The following is a 17,510-nucleotide window of genomic DNA, read 5'->3' as shown; positions in this document are numbered from 1 at the left end:
TGCTTGATTGATTCCACCGGTCGCAAACCATCACATTCCATCGACAAGTGCATAAATATCGGGTGGCACTTACCGAAAAGAGCAGAAACGCTAGATTGGGGACGGGTTATGACGCTTGTAGCGAGACTCGGCGAAGGTGCGATTGATTGACTGGTATGCGGTTGCCAAAGTGCTAGGTACGAGGCGGATTGGATCGAGGCGTCGGAAGCTTGGGGGAAGGGGGTCGACCGTCGAGGGCCCGGAGATGGTCCGTGCCCCTCTGTCCCTCCAGTGGAAGCAAACTAAATGAGACAATCAGGGGTGAGTGAGATTAGCTATCTTGGTAAAGGCAATCCCCCGAGTAGTGCATTTATCCTGTTCCGGGCCTGTCATCCGCAATCGCTATTCTCGACTGCAATACCTCGGCATAGGGATATCTAGCTAATCGTATTCCACCCTCTGCGCGGCGAATGAAGGGGAAGTGAATTGTGTGGAGACTGGAGACCCTTTGTGATGAGTCGCAAAAAAAACCTCGGTGATTTGGATTCATCATGGAAACGGTTGGTGAAGAGCTATCGCAAACAGCAAAAAGACACAATATTTCAATAGACAGAGAACAATATTATAATGCCATAAAGACCTTTGCACCCGAGTCCCATCGTTCATTGCCAGAAGCGATCTTGCAGCCCCTTCGAGGCTGTTATAAGCGTCCCGTCACGTGACCTCTTCGCAATTTGAGCCCACAAATTCGGCAAAATCGTACCTTCCAAGCCCTGGCCTTCAACAACATCTTCTCCACGAGCCAAAAAAAATCTCTGGTCAACGCCAGTACGGTTGCCAGCATTTACCAACGCTGCTTTGCGCAGCTCCCCGATAACAAAAACCCGAATCTCCTCTAGTCCTGCATCGCGCAGAGGAGGTTGCCCATCATGGTAAGTCGCGACCGAGTGCTGACCCGATCGATGGACTGCCCCTCCTCCCTCGCACTCGCCCTCGCCCTCGCCCCTCCCTCGTCGACTGTGTCATCACATCGCCAATATTATCACGCCGTCTCGTGCGGCCCCAACGTCGGGCCCCTGACCTTGAGCCCAGCTGATCGTTTCTTAGCCTCCCCCACCACATCAAAAACCCGAAAATGTCCTCAAGCGGGCTCATGAGCTCATCGGGGTCAACCAGGCCCCAGCGGCCCTGACCCTGCTTCACGAGCACATCACTTCGAAACGGTCCCGCAATGTTCCCATCGCATCTCTCGAGCCGGTTATGGTCCTGCTCGTCGAGCTGTCGGTCGAACAGAAGAAGGGAAAGCTGGCCAAGGATGCTCTTTACCAGTACAAGAACATTGCCCAGAACACCAACGTCGCCACAATAGAGTTGGTTCTGAAGAAATTCATCGAGCTCGCTGCCGAGAAGGTCACGGCAGCCCAGCAAAAGGCCGATGAGGTTCAGTCCACCATCGAGGCCACTGCCACTTCCAGCGTCGAGGATCTCGAGGCCAGCGAGACGCCCGAGTCCATTCTCCTAGCCACTGTCTCGGGTGAGCAGTCTCGGGATCGCACAGACCGCGCCATCGTCACCCCTTGGCTGAAATTCCTCTGGGAGGCTTATCGTACCGTCCTGGACATCCTTAGGAACAATGCCCGACTTGAGCTTCTATACCAGAGCACTGCGATGCAGGCCTTCGACTTTTGCCTCAAGTACGCCCGCAAGACCGAGTTTCGCCGCCTCTGCGAGCTCCTTCGGAACCATGTGCAGACGGCTGCCAAGTACTCGGCTCAGATGCACGCTATCAACTTGAATGACCCCGACACGCTCCAGCGCCATCTTGAGACGCGCTTCCAGCAGCTCAATGTCGCCGTTGAACTGGAACTCTGGCAGGAGGCTTTCCGCAGCGTTGAGGATATCCACACCCTGCTCAACCTGAGCAAGCGCCCGCCCAAGAACATTATGATGGCCAACTACTACGAGAAGCTCACGCGCATCTTCCTGGTTGGCGAAAACTACCTCTTCCACGCTGCCGCTTGGGCCAGATACTACAACCTGCTGCGACAGTCGGCCGTCATGGCTGCCACTGGACAGGGAAAGAAATCCGACAACCCGCCTTCCAGCGAGGCCGACATGCAGCGGGCTGCTACCTTCGTCATCCTCTCTGCTCTGTCGATTCCTGTCATCAGCACGTCGCGGTCTCGCGGCGCCATGGTCGACTTTGACGAGGCGCGCAAGAACAAGAACTCGCGCCTGACGCACCTCCTGGGCATGTCCCAGGCACCGACCCGTGCCGGTCTGTTCCGCGATGCTTTGTCAAAGTCTCTCCTTCGCAGAGCCCGCCCTCAGATCCGAGATCTTTACAATATCCTCGAGGTTGATTTCCACCCGCTCTCTATCTGCCAGAAGATTTCTCCTATCCTCGCTGAGATCGGCGCCGACGAGGAGATGCAAAAGTACATCCATCCTCTGCAGCAAGTCATCCTCACCCGTCTCTTCCAGCAGCTTTCTCAGGTGTATGAGACCGTCGATCTACAGTTTGTTGAGAGCCTGGCACAGTTCCCAGAACCCTTCCAGGTTACCCGTGGCACAATCGAAAAGTTCATCATGAACGGCAACAAGAAGGGTGACCTTGCCGTTCGCATGGATCACGCCACTGGTGTTCTGAGCTTTGATGCCGACGTCTTTTCTTCTGCCAAGGCTGCACATGCCGGCTCCGCCGCCGGTTCTGCCGAGGCCGAGACGGGATCTGTTCAACGCCTCCAGAGCACTCCTTCCCAGATTGTGCGCTCTCAACTCACTCGCGTTGCCGAAGTGCTCTACACGACCTGCCGTTACATCGACCCTACCTTCAACGAGGACCGGATCAAGACTCGCGACGCAGCCTTCGCTCGGGCCAAGGATGGAGCTGAGAAGGAACACGAGGCCGTCTTGGCCAGAAAGCTGATCATCCAAAAGCGCAAAGACAAGGCTTCTGAAGCACAGGCTCAGAAGGAGAAGGAGATCGCCAGAAAGAAGATGCTCCAAGAGCAAGCCCTGGCGGCGGCTGAATCCAACCGCCTGGCCGAGGAGCAGAAGATCCGGGAGGCTAAGCGGATGGCGACTGAGCGTGAGAACATCAAGAGAGAGGAGGTCAAGAACATGCTCAAGGACATGAAGCTTGAGGATCTAGGAGACGAGGATATCGTCAATCTGGACAGCAACAAGATCCGCATGATCAAGCTTCAACAACTGGAGCGGGAGAAGAACACCGTCGCAGAGAAACTCCGCGTTACCGGCAAACGTATGGACCATCTGGAGCGAGCCTTGAGAAAGGAAGAGGCCAAGAAGCTCCCCCAGGACTATGCCCGGCAGCGGGAGCATGATCTCGCCGCCTACAAACTCATGACGGCCCAGACTCTGAAGGAGGCTGAGCGGAAGCACAAGGAGGACCTCGAGCTCAAGCACAGGTTGACTCGCCTCATGCCATTCTACGAGGAATTCAGGTCTAACCTCCACGAGCGCCGTCGTGACGAGTTTGAGAGGCGACGCCGCGATGCCGACCGGGAGCTGGCGAAGCAGATTGCTGCGCGCCACAAGGAGCATCGCGACCTCAAGCTGCGGGAGAAGCGAGAACGCGAGGAGAAGGAGCGGGCGCTCCACGAGGCGGAAGAGCGTGCTGCCAAGGAGAAGGAAGAAGAGAAGAAGCGGCTGGAGGCGCGGAAGGAGGAGATGGCCAAGATCAAGGAGGAGAGGGAGAAGGAGCGCGAGAAGGCCAAGGAGGCACAGGCCCGCCAGCAACAGCGCGAGGACGAGGCCATGGCCAGACGCAAGGCCGAGAAGGCTGCCGCTGCCCCGGCTTCGATCCAGATCCGGAGAGGACCAGAGGCACCGCCTGCGGACCGAGCGGAGCCAACTGGACCGCCTCGGCTGGCGCTTGCTGGAACCAAGCCAAGTTGGAGAGAACGCGAGGCTTCTTTGCGAGCTGCCTCGGGAGCTGGGCCGGCCGATGCGGCGGCGCCACCAGCGCGGGCACCCATCGAGCGGGCGCCCATCGAGCGGGCACCCATCGAGCGGGCACCCATTGAGCGAAGCGACTCACCCCTTGCTGGACCTCCCCGCCTCAACCTGGCTGGTGGCAAGCCGAGCTGGCGTGACAGAGAAGCTGCCAAGGCAGGCGGCGCCGGTGGAAGCGCGGCGGGTGACCGGCCTACTCCTCCTCTTCGTGTTGCATCTGGCACTCGGACTATTCCCATGGAGCGTGGAGATTCGGGCCGCGGCGAGGATGCCAAGGATAAGGCAGCTCTACCGGTCGAGCCCCTAAAAGCGAGCGGCGCACCCGGTAAATATGTGCCTAAGTGGAAGCGGGGCGGTGATGCTAGCGGCAACTAGATAGACACGTTTGGGGGAGAGGATTTCGGCTGCAGCCATTTCACACTCGCTTTAATCATTGGAGTTTGATATGCCCTCCCCATTACGAAGGCGAATTTGTAGAATAGCATCACGTAATCAGGGCATACTGCAGTTGAGAATGGAAAGCAAGTGATTTTCGCACCGCCACTCGGTACCTAAGCTCGAGTCCTCGGCCTGGCCTGGCCTGGCCTGGCCTCAGGCGGGCTGGCATATAACGTCTTGGGCACAAGTGTTTATTCTCCCATGTTCATGTTAAGATGACCGATGTGGTAGCCTACCTTGGGGGGCCCAAGGCGGAAGCCACCCTCCACAAGTTAAGCATACCTAGTTTACGAGACACTATAGAGCTGAGCCGGAGGCGGACTCCGAGGAGTATCTTGAGGTTGAGTATTCTGATTTTCGAGTCTACTTATGTTATGTGTTGTGCAGACGCTAGTCTAGGTATCTCGTACGTGTATTCGCATTTAATAATAGCTCATTCGTACTGTACATATTCATACTGTACATATACATCAAACATTGAGAATTTGGTTGAGGAATGAGTGGGCGGGCGTGGGAAGCATCTTGTGAGGCGTGGATTGAGCCCGTTGTTGGTTGGTCCTATGCGTACTGTACCAGTGCCGGATCGGCGGAGCTCGCCAACGGGCACATGCGACTTGCAAAGTTGCAAAGGAGTCGAGATTGTTCCCTTTGCGGCCTTGATCGGCGGGCAGACTGGCAATGTTTCCCGTATCGTATTTATCTATTTGTATCGAACGGGAATAAGGAAGGCACTGTCAAAGAGTCGAGTCGAGTCGGGGGTATAATCCGTCATCCAAGTTCCTAACAAACAAGCAGCACAGCAAGCAGCCACCGAGTTTCAGGTAGAGTGAGAGCCTGCCTAGTTGGCAAGCCTAGGTACAGACAAACCGGCTCAGTTGAAACACTTTCTCTTTTTCTCTCCGTCTCCCGCTTCCCGCGCAACCCGCCGCCGAGGCCTAGATGAGGTGGTAGAGCGAGGCGCGTCCATGCCATAGCCGTCTTACTCTCCACTCTGCGCGCGCACCGTAGCGGCCCGGCACCCGGGGTTCGTGTTGGAGGAGAGAATGTGGGTGAGTGAATGGGGATGGGCTGGCTTGTGGAGGACAGTATTCGTATGTATGTAAGGTATGTGTTTTATTTGTTTTATTTCGTCTGGTTCAATGAGGCTCTGCTCAAGGAGGGACTTCCACAATTAAATTTATCACAAAAGTGAAATGGCTCATGCCTATCACCATGTACACATTCAAAGTTCTATGTAAGGAGGCATATGTTCGCCAGGCACATACCTACCTGCACAAGTACACACTGGGAGTGGGGTGCGCTTCCATGGGGCACCTGGAACTCTATCGTCACACACACACGACTCCGGCATTCAGCGCCGAGACGAGGTTGGCTCAGGGCAGCATTACACTCGGCGGCCAACTGTGGTTGGGTTGGGTTGGTTTGTCGTTAGTCTCTATGCTCGGGGCGAGGTAAGTAAGACGGGAGGGAGAGAGCGGCGGGGGGGGCACGCTCCAACGGTCTGTGTGTCTCTGCTAGGCCCCAGCGACGACGAAGGCGGCGCGGCGGGGGGAATCGTGGATGGAAGGACGAGCAGGCCGCCATCAGCGGCCACCTTCACTCCGTCGCTCGCTCGCTCGCTCGCTCACTGACTGCTGCTGCTGCTGTTGATGGATGCAGGCAGGCAGGCCACCCAAAGGCGGCGGACAGCAGGCAAGCAAGCAATTATTGTAAAACATGCCGCTTTGGGCTAGTCTAGGCCAAGCAAGGTCATGTCATGTCAGGTCAGGTCAGGTCAGGTCAGGTCAGGCTAGGTAGCCGCCATATTCTCGTATGCACGGATCGCGGAGGGAGAAGATGCAAATGTGCCATGGCCGCACATGTTGAGGCATTCCTGTCTACTGTGTCTGCTCTTCTCCGATTTGCGGGCGCGCTCGTTTTCTTTTTTCTTGCAGCAGCAGGAGCAGCAATGGAACAATGAGACGCTGCATGTCGAGGCCAATATTCTCTTTTCATGGCGGCGGCGGCACGGGCAGGGCAGCCAGCATAACTCGATTACCTCCCGAGGTTGCATGCCCGGTATAGAATTGGAATTGGAAGGTCGCCACCTTACCTTTGGTTACAGAGCACCTTGGTTGGAGGCTTACCGTGAGGTCGGGGGACAATTCCCGCCTCGGGATTTCGAGAAAATGTCTTACCTACCAACGGCCTGGAACTCAGGGACGTACTGTACGTCTAGAATTGGCCTCCGGTGACAGGCCAGGTGATATCTAAAATCAAATAAGGCGAGGCTTTTGGCTCGGGCTGGGGGTTCCATTGTGTTATGCCCGTCACTCAGTGCAGTCCTGTACGTAATATACCAAAAACCCACTAGTATCGATCCCGATTGGCGCCTCTTGACAAGCCCCAAAAAGCCCAAAGCGACGCCGCCCCGACGACTGCAGCACTGCCTAATTACCACCACCCGATTTGAGGTTCTCTGCGAGCTTCAGCAAAACCAAAATGGATTACCTAAATTCTAAACACGACGTCCACGCACAACATCTTTCCCCCCTTTCGCCGCCATACGGGAACAACCCCAGAATAAACACGGATGCCCCAGAATGCCCGACATGCAGACACCCATGTTGGCTGTATGACACGTCTGGTTGTCTAGCTTTTGCAATACGACGACAGCGACGATGACAGAGCCGTAGTCGTACAGCTGCTGCAAATATTTACCCTTTCAATATATATAGCCTTACCTGGCCAATGTACCAGCAGTATGTAGACGTACGGACGCCTTGGCTATTGTTAGCACTTTATACATACCTAAAAAGTAAATGGCTTGACCCAATGTCTCTGTTACCTTGGAACTTATACCTTCCACCCAAGAAGGTATGCAGGTAGGTACGGAGTCAGGTAGTGTTGCTTGCAACAGCTTCAAATTTCAGCCAGCCAGCCAGCCAGCCAGCCACATGCCGGCCGGGAAACCAGTCGGAGCCCTCCAAGTCGAGAGAGCGAGTGTGTGGGCGGGCGGGCGGCGGCAAGCCAAAGGCGAGAAAAAACGAGGGCATACACACATTCGGAAATTGCTTTTTCTCTTTTTGCTGCACGAGCAGGAAAATAACGACAACAGCCACAGCCCAAAGCGCGCGCCCGCCCGAGAACAGTACGTAGACGATAAGTCGAACCTCGAGTGTGGTTACACCTCGGCACACACCACACACACTTACACACACAGATATATGTAAACATTCCTATGTATGCACATACATACCGTCCACAGCGCCTAGGGCCCGGCCGGCATGGCGTTGCGCCAAGTCTACGGAGTGCAGTACATATCTAGCTTGCTTGTTATTACCGTGGTGCTGAGAGTGACGGTGACGAGACGTCCCCAGTTGATTCAGCGGGGACGGCATAGACGCCAACGGCGCGACCCTACGTGCAGCCGGTTCCGTAAATCCGTATTTCGTTCCTGGGAAACAACCTAGTACGCATAGAACAAAGCTGCTGCCTCATATGGATGTCATGTCTTTGTGCCGTGCCGGGCCGGGATTTGTTTGTTTGTAAGTACGTACATCGACGCCCTACCGGTTGAACTACGGAGTAGTAGCCAATGTATATCCTACCATACATACTTGGTGGTGCTGCATGTACCCGTATGTATGTACCTACATACATGCCTGGGGAGGTGTGTTGTATACGTACCTTCCAGATGTCAGCTGAACGCGTGCAACACCAGACGCACTGCATGTCTTTCCAGACCACAGGCACGCATATTCTAGCCCTTTCGTGCTCTGACTCTGGTCTCGTCACACCAGCACATACGAGAATGCGGGGAGGATTCCACATCACTGCTGCTGTGCGCGGGCGGGTGACGGACAGACAGACAGATGGCCTGGCTGTTGTGGCTTGCTTCCCGAGAGGCTCTATCACTACGTGAGTATGTATATCATCTAAACAAAACAAGAGGCGAGGCGTCGAGGCCTATGTAGGACGATCGACCAGAGCCCCCCTCGGCTCGGCTCGCAAATTGCCTCGCCTCGACCGTCGGTCGGTCGGTTGGTCGGCCGGCCGGTCTGGAGATGGAAGGGCGATATATTGTATTGTACTACTTACTCCGAACTTTAGGGGAACGGCGTGTGGCGCATTCTTTGCTCTTTGGGTGAGTCGATTACGGAACGCTTGAGAAAATGGAAAAGGTGAAGAAGCATTCGGCTCTAATGGCTGGCATCGAATCTCAGCTATCCAATGCCTACGTAACCACTGTCTAGGCCAGGATAGCACTCCTTCCCCCCCCCGCGCCGGCAGGCAAGAGCCCGAGATCTAATTAGATGCACGCCTAGACTGCACCTGCCCGCCCTGGGGAAACGACCCGGACCCTTTGGGGACCGCTAATGCAGGTACTTGGGCCTGCCACGATGTGCCCAATGGGAAGGAACGAGGGAGGCAAGCAGGGTGCGCAGGGGCCCTCCGCATCATTTCACCTCACTGCAGTTCTGCCTCTGCACGACCACCTTTTCTGAGGCTTTTAGTTTTTTTGTTTTGTTTTCATTGAACGAAAAAGCTACACCGGCAAAGGCGACGACGCAAAGACCAAAGAACATGTCACCTGAAGAGAAGAGAATACCTCGGGAATTACGTCCCAACAGGTGGCCGCGAGTTTCGGGGCCCACCGACTCTCGCTGCTCCCCCTTACCTCGCCTTGCCTTGCCGTATTAGCGTCTGAAGTTCCCGGTGTTGCTCTCATTCTGATGGAGGCGCTGGCTTGGGCCTCTCGTTGCGCCTCTTCTACTCTCTCTCTCCCGTGCGCGCACAGTTTGTGCGCACTGCCAAAGCAACGTTGGATCTCTTTATCCTCGTATTGGTCTGTCTGTCTGTCCGTTAGTTCTTGTGTGTCTGCGTCTCTCTCTTCTCGTTGGCGAATGCATGCATCTGTCTAATCTGTGTCCGCTCAAAGCGGCGTGACGAGGGGAGACAAGGCAAGGCCAAGACAGACAGACCAACCAGGCCAAGTCTATCGTGAATCAATGTGATTCGAGGTGATCGGGATGAGGATGTGGGTGGCGATGGGAGTACAATTCGCTCGGGGCGGTCAGGACAGTGCCGGCTAGCCATCGTCTGTCGTCCGCCGTTTATCGCCCACCCGACAGCTTTCTTGACTATTCACACCGAATAGCAACTATACATGCCGGCCCAGGCACATACTGGCTTCGCTCAACCGACTGCTTGCATGCAGCCGTCGAGCTAGCGGCCTCGCCCCTAATGCACCTCGACGTACAGTTCCGAGAGCAACATCTGCGTTTGAGCTGTGCCCGCAACATCGTTCCTACTCAAGGGGGGGGAAAGCTTGATGATCCCCGATCTGCCCCCTCGTCTCCGTCGTCTCGCCGACTCGGGCTCAAGGCCAAGCTTTCTAACCCGACATGGTGTTCTTGTCCACCCTGCCCTGCCCTGCCCTGCCCTGGCTTGCCTCGCACACCCACCAGGTACTGTACCAACAACTCTTCCTGCCTAGCTGGTGGTGGAGCCTCTCGGGTGCTCCCATCGCTGTCATGCTTCTCTCGTTCCCCCCTTGTCATTATCCAAGGGCACGGTATGGCGTCCGTGATGGCATACCGTGCGTGCTATGCCATCCATAAAGCCTCCCGTCCCCCGGATCCTCGGGCCCCGTCTTTCTGCTTTGCTCCCCAGGGTCCCCCTCCAAGCTAGACTCTAGCTTCTCTCGTTTGTTGACGACGGTCTAGCATCTTGAGCTCCGTCTCCACGCTCGTTGAGCCTCTCGTTCGCCATGGCCTTCGTCCGATCCGTGGTGGCCACCCTAGCGGTGGCCGCCTTCGTCGGTCGTGTCCATGTCCGGGCAAACGAGGTCCCCTTGCCCCCTTGCTCTGGGTCCTACACGCCATTCGCCTATTCGGGCTGCTTCACCGACTCCGGCAGCTCCAATGCCCTGACCTTCCGCAGCCCCCTCGACACGCAGAGCATGACGGTCGAGAAGTGCACCGCCGAGTGCAAGGGCAACGGCTACCGCTATGCCGGCCTCGAGTACTACGGCGAGTGCTTCTGCGGCTCTGCCATCGGCGGTTCCGCCGTTCCCGAATCCAAGTGTAGCTTCTCCTGCACCGGCAACTCGACCCAGAAGTGCGGCGGTAGCAGCATCATCTCGGTATACCAGGACAACACCTTCCCGTCCGCCGGCGGTGTGACCGCTGCCGACTATGCTCCCCTTGGCTGCTACACCGATAACTCGTCCAAGGGCAAGGCCCTGACCTCCCGACAGGACCAGCTCGACACCGGCTCCTTGACGACGGCTAAGTGCTTGGAGGCTTGCAAGAACGGTGGCTTCCCTTATGCCGGCACCGAGTACGGCGGTATGTTGCGGCCCATGCCTGCTCTGTCATCTGCGTCACAACCTGTAAACTAACCTATGAACTAACCTGTGATATACTAGGCGAGTGTTATTGCGGCGTTGTCATTCGTGACGACACTGCTGCGGTACCAGCCGCCGACTGCAATAAGCCCTGCAGTGGTGCCCCGGGTGAGAAGTGCGGTGGAAACTCTCGTTTGACCGTCTATGTTGCCGATAAACTACGGAGTTCCCAGCCTTGTGGCTATAACCCACCGCCGCCGCCGCCGCCGCCGCCGTCCTCTACGCCTTGCCCAGAGTCTTCTACTTCGAAGCCGCCGCCGCCGCCTCCTCCTCCGTCCTCGACCCCTTGCCCGGAGTCTTCCAAGTCTCCCGTTTCTTCGTCGAAGCCGCCACCCCCGCCACCGCCTCCGTCCTCCACGCCGTGCCCGGAGTCTTCGACATCAAAGCCGCCCCCGCCGCCACCACCACCGCCGTCTTCTAGCAAACCTCCAATTTCTTCTTATAAACCGCCACCACCGTCCTCCACGCCGTGCCCGGAGTCTTCGACATCAAAGCCGCCCCCGCCGCCACCACCACCGCCGTCTTCTAGCAAACCTCCAGTTTCTTCTTATAAACCGCCACCACCGTCCTCAACGCCGTGCCCGGAGTCTTCGACATCAAAGCCGCCCCCGCCGCCACCACCACCGCCGTCTTCTAGCAAACCTCCAGTTTCTTCTTATAAACCACCACCACCGTCCTCAACGCCGTGCCCGGAGTCTTCGACGTCAAAGCCGCCACCACCTCCGCCCCCTCCTTCCTCTACACCCTGCCCGGAGTCTTCTACATCGAAGTCGCCGCCACCGCCACCGCCACCGCCGCCGTCTTCTAGCAAACCTCCGGTTTCTTCCTATACACCGCCACCACCACCGCCGCCGCCTCCGTCCTCCACGCCGTGCCCGGAGTCTTCGACATCAAAGCCGCCGCCGCCGCCACCGCCGCCACCATCTTCTAGCAAGCCTCCGGTTTCTTCTTATACACCGCCGCCACCACCCCCGCCCCCTCCGTCTTCTACACCTTGCCCGGAGTCTTCTACGTCGAAGCCGCCACCACCTCCGCCGCCTCCATCCTCTACGCCTTGCCCGGAGTCTTCGACATCAAAGCCGCCGCCGCCACCGCCACCGCCGCCATCTTCTAGCAAACCTCCGGTTTCTTCTTATACACCGCCACCACCACCGCCGCCGCCTCCGTCCTCTACACCTTGCCCGGAATCTTCCACATCGAAGCCGCCGCCGCCGCCATCTTCTAGCAAAACTCCGGTTTCTTCTTATACACCGCCGCCACCACCCCCGCCCCCTCCGTCTTCTACACCTTGCCCGGAGTCTTCGACGTCAAAACCGCCACCACCTCCGCCCCCTCCATCTTCAACGTCCCCAGTATCTTCTTCTACACCGCCGCCGCCGCCGCCCCCGTCTTCGAGCAAACCTCCGGTTTCTTCTTATACACCGCCGCCACCACCACCTCCCCCTTCCTCTACACCATGCCCGGAATCTTCCACATCGAAGCCGCCGCCACCACCTCCGCCTCCGTCTTCCAGTAAACCTCCAGTTTCGTCTTATACACCTCCGCCGCCACCACCTCCTCCACCTTCCTCTACTCCTTGCCCGGAATCTTCAACATCGCCACCGCCACCTCCTCCCCCGTCCTCTAGTAAACCACCGGTTTCGTCTTACACACCGCCACCACCCCCTCCTCCGTCCTCTACTCCTTGCCCGGAATCTTCCACATCGCCACCGCCGCCGCCGCCGCCTCCTCCTCCGTCTTCTAGTAAACCACCGGTTTCGTCTTACACACCGCCGCCACCTCCTCCTCCGTCTTCTAGCAAGCCCCCAGTTTCGTCGTATTCACCGCCGCCACCACCACCTCCTCCGTCCTCTACTCCGTGCCCGGAATCTTCCACATCGACGCCACCGCCTCCTCCACCTCCGTCTTCTAGCAAGCCTCCAGTTTCGTCGTATACACCGCCGCCACCTCCTCCTCCGTCTTCTAGCAAACCTCCGATCTCCTCTTATACACCCCCGCCGCCACCTCCATCATCTTCTAAGCCGCCATCTCCTCCGTCTTCTAGCAAACCCCCGGTTTCGTCGTATACACCACCGCCACCACCACCTCCGTCTTCTACTCACAAGCCCCCTACGACGTCAAAGCCACAGACAAGCACCAAGACTACCAGCACAATCTGTTATGCGACCACAACGGTGGCGCCAACATGTGAATACCGTTGCGGAAACTGGTGTGCATCCCCGCTCCCCAACTGGGGAGATGTGTCGGGCTGCAAGGCGGGCTACTCCCAGTGCAAGCTGCAGGTTAATGCCTGCTATAAAAATGCTGGATGGCCCGCGGCAATGGAGTGCTCCGACTATGACTCTTGGTGCTCATCCGTCAACGGCTACTGCGGCGGCGGCGGCACCAACGGGAAGTGTTCCAAGTCGGACTTTTGGGGCAAGAAGCCAGGCAAGGGCTCCTCGCCGCCCAAGACAACGGTCATCACGGTACCGTGCAAGCCAACCCCGACTCCGACGCCCTCCTCAACCAAGTGCCCGATCCCAACGCCCACAAACATCTGCAAACAGCCTACCAACAACCAGTACGGCTATGCGCCAGGGAAGCCTGTCGGCGGCATCGATTTGCCCGTCCTAACGTGCAACAATCTCGCTAAGGACTTCGGCAGCGGCCCCTTCAAGCTCTACACCGACAGCGACAGCTCCAAGTGCAAATCGTACCCCCGTAATCAATGCACCAACGCCTGCGTCGACGCCTGCAAGGAGCAGCTCAATGACTGCAAAGCCGTCTACGTCAAGGGCTGCAGCGGTAAGGAAGGTAAGCGCAGTGGAGACGGCTATACTAGTGGCGGTGCCGGCGGTCACGGCGGCGGTGGCTACGGAGGTGGCGTCTATGGAGGTGGCGTTCCCGGCGGTAACGGCCACAGCTATGGCGGTCGTGGCGGCAGCGGCCACGGATCGTACTTCCACTGGGCTCGCGCCGACGACCTTGAGCGTCGCACCTATGGCTGGACGGACTCGTCCAGCGCCGCATCCAACAAGTGCACACAGCAGTACAATGACTGCGTTGCCGTCAACAAGGGCTCGAATGGTGCGGGCAAGTGCCCCAGCTTCGGTACATACTAAGTTTAGCACTCGCTTGCTAGGCTGTGATGCAGCATCATTTCTTTTCTTGAATTTTGTCTTCTTTCATGTCAGCAAAGGGCGCGAATGGCGCTCCTTTATTAATCATGAGTGTTTTCCCTGTTGTTCGTATCAAGGAGAGCAGCGACCAAAGAGAAGAGGGTGGATTATTGCAGGATGAGTAGGAAAATGTGAGCGATAGCGAAGGAAGTATTGGCAATGTATTGATCGAAACGTGACATAGGGATGAGGATGCTGGATGGACACTGTACAATCAACGCCCGGCGTACGTCTCACACACAGCGCTCACATGAGTATCTAGATTTCTTCTCCACGCTCCCTACAGAGATGCATGCACATGCACGTGGACATAGTTTGACAATTAGTTAATTAAAGTTCTTATTTACATACAAGAGTGACTGGCGGTGAAACTCAGTGCTTGGGGTGACGTCGGGGGTGAGGATGGGAGGGAGAGACTGAGAAGATGAGAGTGAGAGTTAGTGTGAGTGAGTATCGATCCCATCTCATTGAAGAAGCTCCTCGCAGGTCCAGTCCTCGTAGCTTTTTTTAGGGAAAAAAAAGTCAGTCTGCTATCGGGGCTGGGCTGGGCTGGGGTGAGGAAAGAATAAGACATAAGACCAACTTACTATCCGTCGGGCAGGTACCGCCGCACAATCAGAGGGATCTTCTTCTGCCTCAGCTCCTTGATGGCGATCTGCAGCGGGTCCGTCTCGCCCTCGAGATCGACCAGGACGGGCGCGTTCATGCTATGAAATTAACAAGTACATTGGTCAACTGAGTTTTTTTCTTCTCGGTCTATTTTTGAAAAGGCCTCTTTTTGTTTTCTTTCGGACCGATCGAGAGTGAACGGAACGGGGGGTGGGTGAACAGAGAAGAAGAAAAAAAAACGAACCTGATCTGCAGGGCGCGCGTTCCCAGGATGCGCGCCTTCTCGTACTTTGTCATGAAGGGCGTCGTGGTGCGCGACTCGTTCGGGATCTTCTTGTCCTTGTGCGACTTATCGTTGCCCTTGCCGACGTTGGCGTGCGCGCTGGGGTCGCCCGACACGATGTGGTCCGTGTCGCCCTCCTCGGCGTCGGCGCCGTTGGCCTGGTCGTCGCCCCCTGCCGGCTCGGGCTCGGGCTCGTAGTACTCGTCAAGATCCTCTTCGAAGGCGGGCTCGTCGCTGTTGCGGTTTGTTTTTGTTAGAGAAAGGGCCCCGAGGGAGGGGGAGGGGGAGAGGAGGATTGCTCACAGCGGCTCAGCTCCGTCGTCGCCGTAGTCAGACATTTTTTGTTCTCTTTGGGGTTTGGGCGCTGGGCTTGCTATAGATGTCGCTGTCGTGTTGACCAGGAGGCGCGCGACTGGCGTTGTGGTATGTACTGCGACTGAAGATTGCTTTGGACGTCGAAGGCGATGTGGAGAGAGCCCAGCGCGGGGCAGTAAAAAATTAGAGTGGGCCCCCAAGGCGAGGGTGGGCGAGGCTGAACCGTTTTCACGATTTCGTCACTATCGGGGCGCCGATTTGCCTGCCGCGGATTTGGAGAAGCTTGTCAGAACTTTGAGGCGGACAAATCAGCCAATCAGCGGCCAGAGTTAGTGCCAGTGCACGCACAAAAAAAGTTGCAAGTTTTTCACCTCGTCTATTAGCCTTCTTTTTCTCTCGAGCTCTAGAAACTACCAAACTCTTAGATTGCCCAATTTAGCTCGGCAGGTGCCGCCCAAGCCAAGCCGTAACAATGAAGAGAAAAGCAAGCGACCAGGAGAGTGCTGCGTCTTACAAAAGACACTTTAGCGACTCGGACTGGGCTCCGTCGGCGTCGGAAGACGCCGAGGCCGACACAGCTTCCGTCTTCTCAGCTGCGTCCACTCTGCAGCCCACCCCCGGCCAGACACTCGCCGGGACCTCGATTACAGCCTCATCCCCCTCATCTCGAACCGGCCGAAAGTTTCCCTCGGATCTCAAGACGATAAAATGCACATTTGTTGGCTGCCCCAAGACGTTCAATCGGCCCGCTCGCCTGGCCGCCCATTTACGGTCCCACGCCAATGACCGCCCCTTTCGCTGCCCCTATGAGGCCTGCGGCAAGAATTACATCGAGGAGAAGCACCTGTCCCAGCACGTCAAGGGCTCACATACCCACGAGCGCCGCTATGCCTGCCAGGAGCCCGACTGCACCAAGTCATTTGTCACGGCTACGAGGCTGAGGAGGCATGCCGCCGTCCACGAGGGTGCCGAGCGCTTCCGGTGCCGCGGATACGACGGCTGCAGTCAGAGCTTCCGCAAGCACCAGACGCTGCAGCGCCACATCCGCACCGCACACCTCGACCAATCCGCCTACACGTGCGGGAACGACGGCTGTGACGTTGGCTTCGACACGGCCAGCGCCTTGCGCCGCCACATTGAGCGCGAGCACGGCGAGCTGAAGTTTTGGTGCGACGAATGCACCGGCAACGGCGGAGACGGAGACGGAGAAGACGACGACGACTACGACGACACCCCCAAAGAACGCCGCCGCATCGGCTTCACGACGCTGCTGCTATTGCAGGCCCACATGCGGCGCGAGCACATCAACTGCATGTTCTGCGACGCTAAGTGCGGCAGCCAGGGCGACCTGGAGCGGCACATCGACAAGTACCACTCGGGCACGACGGTTGAGGAGCGCAAGACGGTCGCTTGCACGTGGGAGGGCTGCGACAAGCGCTTCACGCGCGTGTCCAACCTCAACACGCACGTCAAGACGGCGCACGAGGGTCTGCGCTTCGTCTGCGGCCAGGTCGACACGTTCGGGGCCAGCGACATTGCCGACTGGAACTGGATGGAGGAGGGCTGCGGCGCCGACTTTGTGAGCCGCCTCAAGCTCGAGGAGCACGTGCGCTTCATACACCTAGGCCGCAGGCGCCCCCCCAAGCTATACACCATGTCGTCGTCGACCAACCTGTCGCCCGTCGTTACCGACGAGCTGACAGGCGTGGCCACAGCCCGCAATATCCCCTGCACCGTCGCCGGCTGCCCGGCCAAGTTCATCCGCTACCGCGATATCGACAGGCACATCCAGAAGGACCACCAATCGTCAGACACGAATATCGTTGCTAACGGCTACGGGGACCAAGACCACGTCATCGACCCTCGTCTTACCCTGCCGCTGCAACCTGGCGAGTCCTGCATGTTTGCCGCCGGAGCAGCCGACTCCCCCATGCAGGGCAATTTCGATGCAGAGTGGACTGAAATGCGGCAGCTGATTGATATAGACGCCCTAGTCGACGGGAAAAAATAGAGGCTACTGTTTGAAACACCACTATTATGTATTTCGCTCTTTTTCTTAAAGGTCATGGCATGGCATGGTTAAATATGGAAGCATTTGATACCCTTGGGATTTTATTATTGGGAACTAGGTCGTTGCAGGATACTTCATTAGCTCAAAGGGTGAAAGAAGGACACTGCTCTTTCAGTGTAGAGGGATAACGAATGGGGGAAAAAGAATGGAGTATTGGAACCGATGGGAATCATATGTCGCAGCTAACGACGCGCCCTTGCTGTCTGTCTTTATAGCATTATTTATATCAGGTCTTATTTAACTTGACTTGGCAGAACTAGGCTCAAAAATACAAAAAAAGCTGAA

At 57.1% G+C, this 17,510-nt stretch overlaps 5 protein-coding genes across 5 annotated transcripts; 4 read left to right on the top strand and 1 right to left on the bottom strand.

Moving 5' to 3' along the window:
• Window positions 1-908: 908 nt before the first annotated feature.
• B0T26DRAFT_678592 (uncharacterized protein) lies at window positions 909-4,332 on the top strand (the record flags this gene model as incomplete). Its single annotated transcript, XM_060440246.1, has 2 exons — window positions 909-911; window positions 1,087-4,332. 2 exons carry the CDS (start codon window positions 909-911, stop codon window positions 4,330-4,332), a joined length of 3,249 nt encoding a protein of 1,082 aa, XP_060292429.1.
• A 1,894-nt stretch (window positions 4,333-6,226) lies between these two features.
• On the top strand, window positions 6,227-7,330 carry B0T26DRAFT_720498 (uncharacterized protein). Its single transcript, XM_060442491.1, has one exon. It carries the CDS (start codon window positions 6,255-6,257, stop codon window positions 6,627-6,629), a length of 375 nt encoding a protein of 124 aa, XP_060292428.1. The 5' UTR covers window positions 6,227-6,254; the 3' UTR covers window positions 6,630-7,330.
• A 2,817-nt stretch (window positions 7,331-10,147) lies between these two features.
• On the top strand, window positions 10,148-13,890 carry B0T26DRAFT_652531 (WSC domain-containing protein; the record flags this gene model as incomplete). Its single annotated transcript, XM_060438376.1, has 4 exons — window positions 10,148-10,727; window positions 10,808-11,090; window positions 12,921-13,573; window positions 13,664-13,890. The coding sequence occupies 4 exons, from the start codon at window positions 10,148-10,150 to the stop codon at window positions 13,888-13,890; spliced, it is 1,743 nt and encodes a 580-aa protein (XP_060292427.1).
• Window positions 13,891-14,257: 367 nt separating this feature from the next.
• B0T26DRAFT_720487 (RNA polymerase, subunit omega/K/RPB6) lies at window positions 14,258-15,312 on the bottom strand. The gene is made up of 4 exons (XM_060442490.1): window positions 15,143-15,312; window positions 14,801-15,073; window positions 14,535-14,654; window positions 14,258-14,448 (listed from the first exon to the last, which is right to left on the bottom strand). Exons 1-4 carry the CDS (start codon window positions 15,175-15,177, stop codon window positions 14,412-14,414), a joined length of 465 nt encoding a protein of 154 aa, XP_060292426.1. The 5' UTR covers window positions 15,178-15,312; the 3' UTR covers window positions 14,258-14,411.
• Window positions 15,313-15,560: 248 nt separating this feature from the next.
• Window positions 15,561-17,498, top strand: B0T26DRAFT_720483 (uncharacterized protein). Its single transcript, XM_060442489.1, has one exon. The coding sequence runs from the start codon at window positions 15,627-15,629 to the stop codon at window positions 17,163-17,165; it is 1,539 nt and encodes a 512-aa protein (XP_060292425.1). The 5' UTR covers window positions 15,561-15,626; the 3' UTR covers window positions 17,166-17,498.
• Window positions 17,499-17,510: the final 12 nt, after the last annotated feature.

This window comes from Lasiosphaeria miniovina (genome assembly GCF_030549165.1).
Source record: "Lasiosphaeria miniovina strain SMH2392-1A chromosome Unknown B0T26scaffold_6, whole genome shotgun sequence".
NCBI lineage: Eukaryota > Fungi > Ascomycota > Sordariomycetes > Sordariales > Lasiosphaeriaceae > Lasiosphaeria > Lasiosphaeria miniovina.
Note: the sequence above shows the minus strand (reverse complement) of the source record. Positions and strands in the feature narration are given on the sequence as shown.

Bases quoted from the DNA above. Each gene is read 5' to 3' on its own strand.
- B0T26DRAFT_720498 (XM_060442491.1), top strand. From the start codon at position 6,255: ATGTTGAGGCATTCCTGTCTACTGTGTCTGCTCTTCTCCGATTTGCGG.
- B0T26DRAFT_720487 (XM_060442490.1), bottom strand. From the start codon at position 15,177: ATGTCTGACTACGGCGACGACGGAGCTGAGCCGCT. The intron at 14,655-14,800 runs GTTCGTTTTTTT...TTAATTTCATAG, and splicing joins ACGCGCGCCCTGCAGATCAG to CATGAACGCGCCCGTCCTGG. The intron at 14,449-14,534 runs GTAAGTTGGTCT...CCCTAAAAAAAG, and splicing joins CGGTACCTGCCCGACGGATA to CTACGAGGACTGGACCTGCG.
- B0T26DRAFT_720483 (XM_060442489.1), top strand. From the start codon at position 15,627: ATGAAGAGAAAAGCAAGCGACCAGGAGAGTGCTGCGTCTTACAAAAGA.